At 42.4% G+C, this 13,987-nt stretch overlaps 1 protein-coding gene across 1 annotated transcript; it reads right to left on the reverse strand.

The window, feature by feature from the left end:
* Window positions 1–758: 758 nt before the first annotated feature.
* Window positions 759–6,357, reverse strand: LOC308290363 (uncharacterized protein). Its single transcript, XM_080732164.1, has 11 exons — window positions 6,269–6,357; window positions 5,147–5,208; window positions 4,157–4,256; window positions 3,936–4,021; window positions 3,740–3,840; window positions 3,579–3,649; window positions 3,365–3,472; window positions 3,177–3,247; window positions 2,954–3,071; window positions 2,685–2,849; window positions 759–2,301 (listed from the first exon to the last, which is right to left on the reverse strand). The coding sequence occupies exons 1-11, from the start codon at window positions 6,350–6,352 to the stop codon at window positions 1,102–1,104; spliced, it is 2,166 nt and encodes a 721-aa protein (XP_080588290.1). The 5' UTR covers window positions 6,353–6,357; the 3' UTR covers window positions 759–1,101.
* Window positions 6,358–13,987: the final 7,630 nt, after the last annotated feature.

Below are 13,987 nucleotides of genomic sequence, written 5' to 3' on the forward strand. Positions count from 1 at the left end.
TATCATAATGTAAGGAACAGCCCATGGAGGAGTGTATATTTATGATGAATAAAACTAATTTTACAGCAAAATTAGGTGAATAGAAGTATGGGGATTATGTATGCGCTTGCACATAGTTATTCCATACCTGTTGGAGTTGAACAGAAGTAGTTAAGAAAACACTAATAAACTGCTTGAATTTGAGAAAAATTAAAATCGGGCTTCCTCACCGTCTGTATAATGCTAATGGTCAATGCCATGTGAAAGTTGGGATAATTTGCTGAATTGAGTGAATAGATAAAAGTGGATGCATTGAGCTGACTGACTGAGAGCGTTAGTGTCACTGACTCTCTCCATTTATATGTAGGATATAGCTCACACACACATACCCTCTCATAGATGGCTAGCCTCTTGCAGATCCATGTCGTAGTCTCTGGGATGCCTCTGAGATAGGCTACCTCTCGGACTGATACATAAAGTATGACGGACTGATACATAAAGTATGACCACTTTGGGTAACAATGAAAAGTGATAAGCTACATATAAAGCACTTGTAAAATCCAACCCAAGGCCAGACAAATATTGTTTACCATGAATACACCCCTTTTAAATGTAATGGTAAATACAATTGTTATACAGTATTTAGAGATTCATTATTTAATCAAAGTGTCAAAAATAACATCAGTCCAAGTGAAGTCCAAGAATTTGGAATACTCTGCTGAAAACTGCTGAACGTGATACTAATCCAAGTATCACATGAATTGGTATAATGCCTTGGGAACATTAAAACAGCCTTTGAATAAAAACAAAACAAACTAAAAACAACTTTAAATTAATAAACCTATACTGTACATGTTACATTACAATAGAGGAAGGTATTGAATAACCATGTTGATTTCTTTTCTCAGCAATAGTTTCTCTGCCATCTAGTGGTATAACATGGACTCTGCTTCAGCACCTTGTCTTTTCATTTGTCTGCCAAACTTTCTCACTGTCAGCCAAGTTAACTTGATCGTGAATTCAAAAATATTTTATAAATAAGAATTGTATATAAATAATCAACAATAATACTGTTATATGTTCATCCCCTCACATATGACATCACTTTCTCGTTTAAGCAGCCTATACAAAAGTACCAGGGGCCTTCTGTACAGTTTCCTTTTTTTCAGACGCCCCAAGGCGTCTGAAAAAGTTTAAGAATCCATTTGTATCAGCCTTAAACCATGACTTAGGGGGTGGTTTCTGTCTTTTAGTCTGATTGTCAGGTGGAGGCTCTGTTGTTATTCCCACTCTGTCAAGCACATCTGTTAAAGAAGAATTGGTCTCGTCTTCCTGTCTAGGTATGGATTTCTGGCTCTGGGTGGCAGATGTTTCAGAGCTGTGGGAGTGGTCAGTCAAACCTAACTTGTGTTTTGTTGAAGAATACAAAATGACATCCTCTGATTTCATCTTCCCGATATCTCTTAAAGTCGGGTTTTGACGTCTGCATGGAGGTGGAACCCACAGGTTATCTTCCTCTTCCTCACTCGCAGGGTCTTTAGGAAGGACAGGGAGAGTATGGCGGCGGTTGATGGTAATCTTAGAGAAGAGCTGGGTATCGTCTCCAGGCGAGTCCTCGCTACTTGCCTCTCGTTGGGGAGGTGAGGTGCTAACTGCACTGTAAGATTTCTGATTATCCAAACTGTGATCCCCAGAGGAGACACTGCTTCGGCTGTTCTGATAATGCAAAACTTTCTTAGACACCTCACGCAACTTTTGGACCTCTTCCATGATATTGTCCTCTGGTTCTTCTTCTTTGGCATCCTCAATAGTCACTGAGAAGGGTCTTCTTGAAGACGAACTGCCGCCGGTCCTCTTGGTTGTGTAAACACAACGGCTTTCTTTTCTGTGTGTTTTCAACTCCTCCTCAGCACCCGGATCACAGCCTTTTACCTCACTTTCATTGTTGTGAATCTCAGCATCTTGTGTAGAGTTCTCCGTCAGGGCACCAGCTGAGTTCCATAGATTGTTCTGCCCATGTCTGGCCCCCTCCGAGCGACTCCTGTGATCTCCAGTGGGGAGGTTTCCAAGGGAGACAATCTCTGACAAGCTGCCGTTGGTGGGGCTGCCATTGGTGGGGCTCCCATGAGCAGAGGAGGGCTTTCCTACTCTTCTGCGGGACCTGCGGCTGGTAAGGATGCTTTGTAGCATGGACTCCAGTGCTATACCCTCCATTTCCTTGTCCATTGAGGAGCAGGTGGCAGTGGACCTCCGCTTGGCAGCTAGCTCCATTTTCTCCTTGTGTCGTCTCTTCTTCTCGGCTCCCTCTCGATTCTTGTTTTCCTGCATTGAAACAATTGAGGGATTAAAGCAGTAGTTCACCCAAACAATTACTTATTTCCTATCAACCAGGGAGATAAGCTACCGTCATGGTGGTGCTAGAAGAGGGGCATGTGAGAAATGAGGGGTGGAGGTTGTGGTTTGCCAGCCAAGGAGTGTGTGCAAAGTTTGGCATGGATGGGGGCAACGGTGCCGGAGATAAGAGATAAGAGAGTGCTGGTCATCAAATTATTGTCTTAGGAAAATAATATCCATGAATTTAAGTCTCTATGGGGGGTGTAACTGGTAGGAAATAAGTCATTATGGTGGTGAACTATCCCTTTAAGTTGTGATTATTTCAAATCATCAGGACCACCACTAAAGAAAACACAAACATGAACACTAACCTGTATAGCCCGCAGAATCCTGTCACAGAAGGATTTAAAAATGGTGCAACACTCCTCCAGTTTGAACATGCTGGGGTCCTCGCAGAAGTATTCTGCCACAGAGTCACTCACCGAGTTCAGCCTCTGAAGTGAGATCTGTGTCTCTTCCAGACGGGCCTCAGCCTCCTAGATGGGATCAGAACTATTAGGACAAAGGCCTACAGTACAATCATCGACAGAGGTGTAAAAAGTGACAGATTTGGCTGAGACTGGCCAAAATAGGGCCTAACCTTTAAAAAATCCTCCATCTGTGGCTTGAGGTCTTCTTGCTTTTCTGTGTTGGTTTTGGCCTGCTGTATTTTCTTCACCTCTCTCTCAAACTCTGCTTCAATGTCTTCTTTACTTATTCTAAGAGTGTAACAGAACAAGTAAAATATTATATGCAAATTTGTTTTTAATAATAATAATAATATTATAAAACAATTGTTTATTATTATTATTATTTATTTTTACCTTGCTGCATGACCAATGTGTTTCAGTTGCTCTGTAAACTTGAGGAGGGTCACATCAACCTTCTGAGCTTGCTGTTGTACATATGTAAATATTTGAAAAGGTCACGTTATACAGACATCATCATATCATAGATACAAAAACAAAGACTACCACAATTAGATTAGGAATATTAAGTGTACTGTACTTGCCATCACAACATAATGCATGAGGTTCATTCCTGGTTTGTTTGCTTTGGTGTCGACTAATTTCAAGAGGGAAGTCATTCTGAAGCCAACAGCACTTCCTGCATAGCCACCCTGTAATCAAACAAATAGAAAAACTAAATAGTTACAAAATAATAATAATATAAAAATAATAATAATAATTTTGAAGTATAGTGTCAAAATGATATCAAACACTCACAGCATTCATATAATTTCCTGTCTTCAGAACCAGTCGAATAACAGAGTGGAGTTCATCACACTCCAGCAGCTCTGTGAAGACATGAATATTGTGAATGATTGAAGGTCCAAGTGGATAATGTGTGCTGTGATTATGTATTACAATTACAGAATAAGAAATACCTTGGCCAGCAGTGGTCAAAATGCTAATGGATTTATGCATTTCTTCCATGAGAGGGAAGAATTCCTCTTTGAGCACTAAGCTGTTGAGACGTTCTTCATAGCTAGCAGAAACAGAGATCAAGTCGTCCCACTGTTAATAAAACAAAAGATGTGCAACACTTACGCCAAGCACAAAAAAAGTGTTTCATTTGTTCACCTGGGAATCTTGACCAGCATCAGCATAAATAGATCTGCTTCAGGAAGAGCTGACTCCTTGCCATTAAACTTGACTAGCTGTTGCACCTGTATCCCCAGAAAATAAAGTCAGAGGAATAGTTTATATTGAGATTCTGTTATATCAATTCAGTTTTCAGCAACAGGTAAACAGTTCATGACAAAGCAGACATACAGTGGTATGAAAACATCAAACACTAGTACCTCTCCTTCTTCTGGCAACAGCTTGCACAGTTCTCTCAGTTTCCCTGTACCCAATTTAATGTTTCCTAAATGAATGTCTTCAATCATATCACTCACAGACCTGTGAAGGGAGACGGAGAGACAGATATAGATCAATATGTAGATCAATACTAGCAAATTCACGTATTACCTCTTACAGTAGTGGCTATTTCATTTATATTGTATATATGTACATATGTCACGGTTAGATAGAGAAACGGTTAGATAGAGAAACGGAGCGCTCGTCGTGCGGCGCGGGGCGGAACAAGCGGTCGCTTTGAGCCACAACAACGTAGCGTCGGCAGGAATGATAGCGCATCACCCCACGGAGGTTAGGGTTAGGGTTAGGCATAGTTTTACTGAGGTTAAGGTTAGGGTTAGGGACAGGGTTAGAGTTAGGCATAGTAAGCTAATGGCTAAACACAGCCGAGCTAGGCTAGTAAATAAACAACGAAAGAGTCGCAAACGAGTGACGTCAGCGCCTACACTAGTGAATGGTTGTTGTCGCCATCTGGTGGTCATTGGTGTGTGGTGAACGGCAAAACGACCACGATCTGACTGAGTTACCCAATCTAACTGTAACATATACACACACAACATCCTACAATTGAATGTGTCATTATTACAACAGTATGTTCAGATTTCAGTAGTTGTGTATTGTATTAATATGTATATGAGGACAGCATACCAGACACGAGAATAATATGTCAGATATGTTGCCATAAATGCCATTGCCAAATAACAGAAACAGGAGTCATGTTTTCATTTCTCAATAGTTGATCTGTGTCCCAGCTTAGGGAGGGATGACCTGTTCTTGCAGTGTAGCTACGTGGATTTGGCCTGTTAAGACATGCCATTGAGAGATATTTAACTGTAAGACAAATACTGTGAATGAAGATGTGTGCCTGATTCAGTGTTATACACTTGAAGTGCAAAACCATAGACGTTGATAGTTCTGCCACACTGACTCACCTCTTGAACTGTTTTAGGAAAATTCCGATGTTCATGCTCCTCTTTGAACTGAGAATGGTAACCTTAAAGAGACAGAGGCAAATAATCAACTTGACAGAAGCTGCTGATGAGATAAACATTCTATTGCCTTGATCATAGTGTTGTATATTACAAGTACCTCATACTTTTAAGCAGACTAATATTCCAGACGTTATGTATACTTTGCAATTGATTTTATTGCAGTGAGTATTTGGGTCAAAGTAGAACCATTACGGCACACTGAAATGTAACACATTCTTACACTCTCAGTGACATTGGTATACTGGAATTTTCTAATGCAATGATGATGCTTATTGAGATAGCCTGCATAGTACTTAAAAAGGAGAACATAGATTAAACAGATTAAATCCCACTAAAGTCAAACTGATTCCATCCCACTTTCAGTCTCTCTATTGACCTATAATGACAGAGAAGTTTCACTACTGAAAGCTACAGTAGAGACTAGAGAGTACTATGCACATACAGTATGTAATGACTTTAACCTCTCATAAAAACATTGCCTTTAGACAGAATGGGAGGGCCGTTTATTAATTGTATAGCTTGCAAACAGAATACCTAACCCTAACCCTAGGTACATAATTAATAATACAGTATGACGAATGCTTTCCTTTAGCAAACAGATATGAAGAATAATAAGACTCCACCCCTTATTGTGATTCTAAAATACCATGTTCCTGGGGAAGTATCTAAGAGGAACTAAAGATCTAGGAGTTAACCTATTTACCCATTACTAAGTTCCACAGTTTCACTTTAAACACACTACCAGGAATTGTAATCAATAGGCTTTAGGGTGATAGTGGTTTAATGAGTAAGCCAAATGAGGCTATCTATGGCTAAACTCCTACATAGCCGAGCCTGCTGTTGCTTGCTGCAATGTTTTTCTCTTGGGAAACTGCCAATAGGAATGCTTAGCGTTAAACAACATGCATTAAGAAATAAGGTCCAACAGACTTGTTCCGCTGTCCATTACACATTAAAATGTACTACGGTATTTGCTCTTTTGCAACAAGTCAAACAGTTTCTCCTGAATAAATAAGAAGGTGTTATTGCTTTGGTAGAATATTCTTATTATAGCCAACTCACCACTTCAAGTCCTGAGGTTGATGTAGGCAGGCCCCGCAGGCTCTGGCGTTTCTGGGCCTTATTGTGAAGCTGTCCCTGTCCCATCTGGCTGTGGCTGAACAGCTCTGTCATGTGTTCAGTGTCCAGCTGATATTCCTGTAGAGTCTTTGGGGCGGTCCAGATGTTGTGCTTTCCCATTACACTGTGTTTAGGAATGGTGTCCCAGTTGAAGTTCCTCATCTTTGAGCCGCGGCGCTCTGACCTGGTCATGCATCCTATGCCAGGGGCTGGTGGTGGGGGTGGTGGGGGAGGTGGAGGAGGTGGTGGAGGAGGTGGAGCAGGTGGTGGGGGGACTCCAGAATGCATCTTCTTGTGAAGCTGTCACTTCCTTTGAGGAGTTATCATGGCCTCAGGCACACAGCTGAGGGATTGAGACATGTTAATTGTTAGCAGTCAAATGAAGAGTTTTCATGAATAAAGGCTTATAGACACAAATAAACTTTAGAAGCAGCATTTAATTTTTAAACTCAGAATTATTTTTAATTAAACATATATTTCAGTTTGCCTCTGCCTTTTACAGAGTTTTATTTTATTTTAAACAATGTCTTTTGCTCTATACTTTTAATCAAGTTTTTTTTCTGTTTAATTTAAATTTGTATATAGGCTATTGTATTCAAATGTCCTTTTATACGGCAGTGTCTTGAATGATGTTGTGTCTTAAAGGTGGTGTAAGTAAAGTGATAGTTTACACACACACACACACACACACACACACACTCACACTCACACTCACACTCACACTCACACTCACACACACACACACACACAGGCATATACAATTCTTATTCTTTTTAGTGATGGGGGAAAAGAGAAACATTTTAACCAATTGAAGCTTATATCCCCACACACACACACACACACACACACACACACACACACACACACAGGCCTATTACAAAATTCGTATTATTTTTTACCAATCAATCATACACCACCAGTGTCGTTCAAATGTGTCTTTGAGGCAAGGTAACAATGTTCTAAATAAAGTGTCTATAAATAATTAGCTTGGACTGGAATGATCCAGTTGGTAGCCTAGCTATATTGGCAACATTTAGCAGAATAGCCTCTGTTGCGCTATTGTCATTTAGGTCAAAACAAGATCATCTTACCTTTTGCCTCGGCTAATTAGTGGCTTGTTGATTAGGCCAGATATCTGTAAATTCACGTCCACATCTGTCCTCAATCTGGAACTTTAACACGAGCTAGATGACACGTTCCACTACGGGAGAGAACAGAGAAGTGTGTTGAAATGTTCACCTGTGTGTAGGCTGCTGCACGGCACGCCCAGAGAAGAGTGGAGTCATCCATGGTCCACCTTCAGGGTTGGGTACCACTACTACCACTCATACGCGTCCAAACTCGTTCTTACAGTGAAGTTGCACCTCGATCACAGTGGGGAGGAATACGAAGGTCCGACGTAGCTGCCTACACATGCACGTACACACCCATTTCACTGGCCTCATTGATTGATTGATTGAAGAATTTATTAGAAGTTTGCAATAGAAAAAAAGTACAGTTTCATTAGTACAAATCACTGGTACAAGGTCAAGTAACTAAAAGGAGATCCTAGAAAGCCGAGGCTTATTTCCACAGGAACCACACTTTAAGTAGGCCTATCTCATATAACATTGAAAGACAGACGGAAGTTAGAACATATTTTATCTAGGAATAGGAATAGGATAATATCAATTTCAAAAGCAGAAAAAGCATAACATCAAATACAAAGGCAGAAAAAAAGGGTGGGGGGGAGAATCAAATCAATGTGTTTACTTTGACGTAATTACCTTTTATTGGCTTGGGGAAAGTTGGGGGATGTCTCTCTTGAAAGCCTATTCCAAGGGTGGGCACTGGGCAGCATGATTTCCAGAGGGCCATATGCCTACTGTGATAAATTGAAAGGTGGAGGGCCACACATTGTAGGCTACAATTGAAACACGTGACATAACACATAATAATTATGTTAAAACTGCGTGAATTTGGTAGACATGACCGGCTACTTTACAACCAGTAAGACTCCCTAATCGGGAGATAAGCGACCGTAGGTGGACGTTCAAATGTGTCTTTGAGGCAAGGTAACAATGTTCTAAATAAAGTGTCTATAAATAATTAGCTTGGACTGGAATGATCCAGTTGGTAGCCTAGCTATATTGGCAACATTTAGCAGAATAGCCTCTGTTGCGCTATTGTCATTTAGGTCAAAACAAGATCATCTTACCTTTTGCCTCGGCTAATTAGTGGCTTGTTGATTAGGCCAGATATCTGTAAATTCACGTCCACATCTGTCCTCAATCTGGAACTTTAACACGAGCTAGATGACACGTTCCACTACGGGAGAGAACAGAGAAGTGTGTTGAAATGTTCACCTGTGTGTAGGCTGCTGCACGGCACGCCCAGAGAAGAGTGGAGTCATCCATGGTCCACCTTCAGGGTTGGGTACCACTACTACCACTCATACGCGTCCAAACTCGTTCTTACAGTGAAGTTGCACCTCGATCACAGTGGGGAGGAATACGAAGGTCCGACGTAGCTGCCTACACATGCACGTACACACCCATTTCACTGGCCTCATTGATTGATTGATTGAAGAATTTATTAGAAGTTTGCAATAGAAAAAAAGTACAGTTTCATTAGTACAAATCACTGGTACAAGGTCAAGTAACTAAAAGGAGATCCTAGAAAGCCGAGGCTTATTTCCACAGGAACCACACTTTAAGTAGGCCTATCTCATATAACATTGAAAGACAGACGGAAGTTAGAACATATTTTATCTAGGAATAGGAATAGGATAATATCAATTTCAAAAGCAGAAAAAGCATAACATCAAATACAAAGGCAGAAAAAAAGGGTGGGGGGGAGAATCAAATCAATGTGTTTACTTTGACGTAATTACCTTTTATTGGCTTGGGGAAAGTTGGGGGATGTCTCTCTTGAAAGCCTATTCCAAGGGTGGGCACTGGGCAGCATGATTTCCAGAGGGCCATATGCCTACTGTGATAAATTGAAAGGTGGAGGGCCACACATTGTAGGCTACAATTGAAACACGTGACATAACACATAATAATTATGTTAAAACTGCGTGAATTTGGTAGACATGACCGGCTACTTTACAACCAGTAAGACTCCCTAATCGGGAGATAAGCGACCGTAGATGGACGAATAGGTACCGGCCCCGGCTCTCCCGGACGCTCCTAGGCCGAGTTAGGGCATTTTATGTGAGCTGCAGTGGAGGGGGTCCTCCACTGGGGGCGCCACCACTTTTGCATCCGTTCTGGAGCACCAGGAGTGGGTGGTCCCCAGGAATTCCCCGTGAGCAGCCCCGTTGGGGTGGTCATTTGGTCATTTTTGCACATTTGGTCATTTTTTACTTATGGGGGTCCCCCAGGACCTGGGGCTCGGGGGGTCCTTGGAGGTTGTAGTTTGGCAGGCAAGGAGTGTGTGTGCAAAATCTGGCATGGATCGGGTCAACGGTTGCGGAGATATGAGCAGGGAAAAAGTGTGACGTGTGACGTGTGACCACATTTGGTCATTTTTTACATCTGGGGGTCCCCCAGGGACCTGGGGCTCCGGGGGTCCTTGGAGGTTGTAGTTTGGCAGTCAAGGAGTGTGTGTGCAAAATTTGGCATGGATGGGGGCAACGGTTGTGGAGATATGAGCAGGGCAAAAGTGTGACGGACTGACTCACTCACCCACGGACAGCCGGTGGAGGTTTTGGTAGTAAATGCGACCTACGGTCGCAATAAAGGTACTTTCAGAACAAAGACAACTGTAGGTAGGCCTATCACTCTTGTGTAGGCCTACTCTGGCCTACAATAAAAGTAGGCCTATCTCAGCCACACCAACTCAAGACGACCAAAGACTGATTTTGTTCGGCGGTTCCCGACATTCGGTCGTGTTGGAAGTCACCATTATTACAGAAATATATACTGCATGCTATGCTGAACGTAATCCACTTAGTGTCATCTTTTCAAAATGCATATTTACCGTACAGTTTGTGTTTGTATGCTTATTTCGCAATACCTATTGCGCAATCCTCTGTAGAGTGAATTTGTCATTATCATCACAAAAGTATCGGGTTTCAAGAGGGAAGGGGGGGGGGGTTAGAGAGAGAGAGAGGAGAGAGAGAGAGAGAGAGAGAGAGAGAGGTACAGTAAGATACAGTAGATTACAGTACAGTAAGATACAGTACAGCAAGGTACAGCATAGTACAGTACAATACGGTACAGCAGGGTACAGTAGAGTACAGCAAAGTACAGTACAATACGGTACAGCAAGGTACAGTAGAGTACAGCAAAGTACAGTACAATACGGTACAGTCAGGTACAGTAGAGTAAAGCAAAGTACAGTAAGGTAAAGTAGAGTACAGTACAATACGGTACAGTCAGGTACAGTAGAGTACAGCAAAGTACAGTACAATACGGTACAGTCAGGTACAGTAGAGTACAGCAAAGTACAGTAAGGTAAAGTAGAGTACAGTAGAGTACAGCAAAGTACAGTAAGGTAAAGTAGAGTACAGTAGAGTACATTAAAGTACAGTACAGTAAGGTAAAGTAGAGTACAGTAGAGTAGAGTACATTAAAGTACAGTACAGTAAGGTAAAGTAAGGTACAGTAGAGTACATTAAAGTACAGTACAGTAAGGTATAGTAAGGTACAGTAGAGTACATTAAAGTACAGTATAGTAAGGTACAGTAGAGTACATTAAAGTACAGTACAGTAAGGTACAGTAGAGTACATTAAAGTACAGTAGAGTAAGGTACAGTAGAGTACAGCAGAGTACAGTAAAGTACAGTACAGTAGAGTACAGCAGAGTACAGTAAAGTACAGTACAGTAAGGTACAGTAGAGTACAATAAAGTACAGTACAGTACAGTAAGTGGATGGATGGATGTGGATGGATGGATGGATGGATGGATGGATGGATGGATGGATGGATGTGGATGGATGCATGGATTGATGGATGGATGGATGGATGTGGATGGATGGATTGATGGATGGATGGATCGATGGATGGATGCATGGATGTGGATGGATGGATGCATGGATGGATGGATGGATGGATGGATGTGAATGGATGGATGTGGATGGATGGATGTGGATGGATGGATGGATGTGGATGGATGGATGTGGATGGGTGGATGGATGTGGATGGATGGATGGATGTGGATGGATGGATGGACGGACGGACAGATGGATGGATGGATGTGGATGGATGGATGGATGTGGATGGATGGATGGATGGATGTGGATGGATGGATGTGGATGGATGGATGCATGGATGGATGTGGATGGATGGATGGATGTGGATGGATGGATGGATGGATGTGGATGGGTGGATGTGGATGGATGGATGGATGCATGGATGGATGGATGTGGATGGATGCATGTATGTGGATGGATGGATGCATGGATGGATGGATGGATGTGGATGGATGGATGGATGGATGTGGATGGATGGATGGATGGATGGATGTGGATGGATGGATGGATGTGTGGATGGATGGATGTGTGGATGGGTGGATGGATGTGGATGGATTGATGTGGATGGATGGATGTGGATGGATGGATGGATGGATGTGGGTGGATCACTGCTGCAACGTAGCTGTGAGCGCCTGCGAAGCAGGCGCGATCTCTAGATGTGAGCGGCCCGAAGGGCCGCGAACCTCTAGTTAGTATTATTGTTCAAACAATCGTCAATGCTGAATCAATGTAGGCCTACTAGTAAGACACCTCAGGGTGACTTGCGACCTCAGGGTGACAGACATGCGACCTCGTCGTTTCTCTGACGATTCTAGTTGTCATTCTGGGGGGAGTTTGTTCATGTTTTTGTGAGGATATCAACCCTAGGAGACACGGGGAGAACAAGCAAACTCCACACAGAAAGGCCCTATCGCCAGACAATTGGACTCGAGTCATGATGACTCGACTTGACTCGGACTCGAGTCGCAAATTTGACGACTTGCGACTTGACTCGGACATAAGGGCAAAAACTTGAGACTCGACTTGACTTGGAAGACAATGACTCCCGACTCGACTCGACTTGGGACACGCTGACTCGGACGACTTGCCGCTACGCCACTCACCAAAGCAGTCGTGAACGCCACGCTAGGTTCACACTTTTATTGATTGATTGATTTGATTGATTGGAGACAGGCATGTAAGCGAGAGCACAAGCACGGAAGCAGCCAAACACTATGATCAGATCTGCATGGTATTTTTTGACATTTACTTTAGGAAGAAAGGTTTCGCTCTTCAAGATATAAACCTGAGATATAACCTGTGACTCGACTTGAAAAGCTTGTGACTTGACTCGACTTGACAACCTTGTGACTCGACGCGACTTGACATGACAACCTTGTGACTCAACTCAACTTGACTTGACAACCTTGTGACTCGACTCGACTTGACTTGCCCACAACAGAAAAAACTTGAGACTTGCTTGAGACTTGGACCAAATGACTTGGATCAGAGGGACTTGTACAATTGTCTGCCTATCGCTAGCCTCGGAACCCAGACTTTTATTTTTAGCCTATCGCCAACCCCACCTAGAGTGTGGGCGCTGATGACGCGGAGGGAGGAACACATCGCCCATATATGTCCTTAATATTGATAACATAATATCCTTAATAATGTCCTTAATATTGACAGTATAGGAATCTCCATATATGGGCATAAAACGTACGTAAGTAATGCCAAGCAGGGCCTTGGTGAGTTAGGGCCTTGGTTTGATGCCTGTGGATCTCCATATATGGGCATAAGGGGGTACCCTAACATTCTCATTTTCGCCCTGGGATTTATGACATCAGAAATCTCCATGTATGGGCATAAACGTTTTTTTTTTTTTGGGGGGGGGGAATGACCATCCCAAAAAGTCCATAATTTATATGGGCTTTTTATTTTATTTTATCCTTTATTAATATTATTATGTACCAAGGCCCTGCTTGGCATTACTAATTAACATATTTTTTTTAATGCCCATCTCCACACTAATCAACACAGGTGTTGTTACTTTGCTAATTAGCAGAGGCACTAGTCAGGACATGAAGCACTGATGGCAGGTGCATTTGTTGGGAGGAGAGCAGATGGCAATCACAATGGGGTCTCTCCTGACATGCTTCTGTAGCAGACTTATAATGCAGATGCCAAAGAGGAAAGTGGTCTGGATGGCATTACCCTCAATCCTGCTGACCGGTTGAAGTGGGTCTAATACAAAACCTCTCACTGCAGCTATCTCTGCAGAGCTGAAGTCAATACATACAATGTTATGCCCATACATGGAGATGGGCATAAAAACGTATGTTAATTAGTAATGCCAAGCAGGGCCTTGGTGAGTTAGGGCCTTGGTTTGATGCCTGTGGATCTCCATATATGGGCCATAATAACGTTCTTTTTTTTTTGTTAATATTGACAATATAGGAATCTCCATATATGGGCATAAAACGTAGGGCCTTGGTTTGATGCCTGTTGATCTCCATACTGTATATGGGCATAAGGGGGTACCCTGACATTCTCATTTTCGGCCTCCATTTTCTGTACAATGTCACGTTGACATCCCTTTTATGCCCATATATGAGTCATTCTGTACCACATCACTGTGATCAACTTTCGCTTTGCCATTCAATCAACTTCAGAGCAGTGATGTGGCACAGAGTGACAGTGAGTCACAGTGATGTGGTACAGGATGA

The sequence above is a fragment of the Nannobrachium achirus genome (genome assembly GCF_963921795.1).
Source record: "Nannobrachium achirus genome assembly, chromosome: 8".
Classification (NCBI taxonomy): domain Eukaryota; kingdom Metazoa; phylum Chordata; class Actinopteri; order Myctophiformes; family Myctophidae; genus Nannobrachium; species Nannobrachium achirus.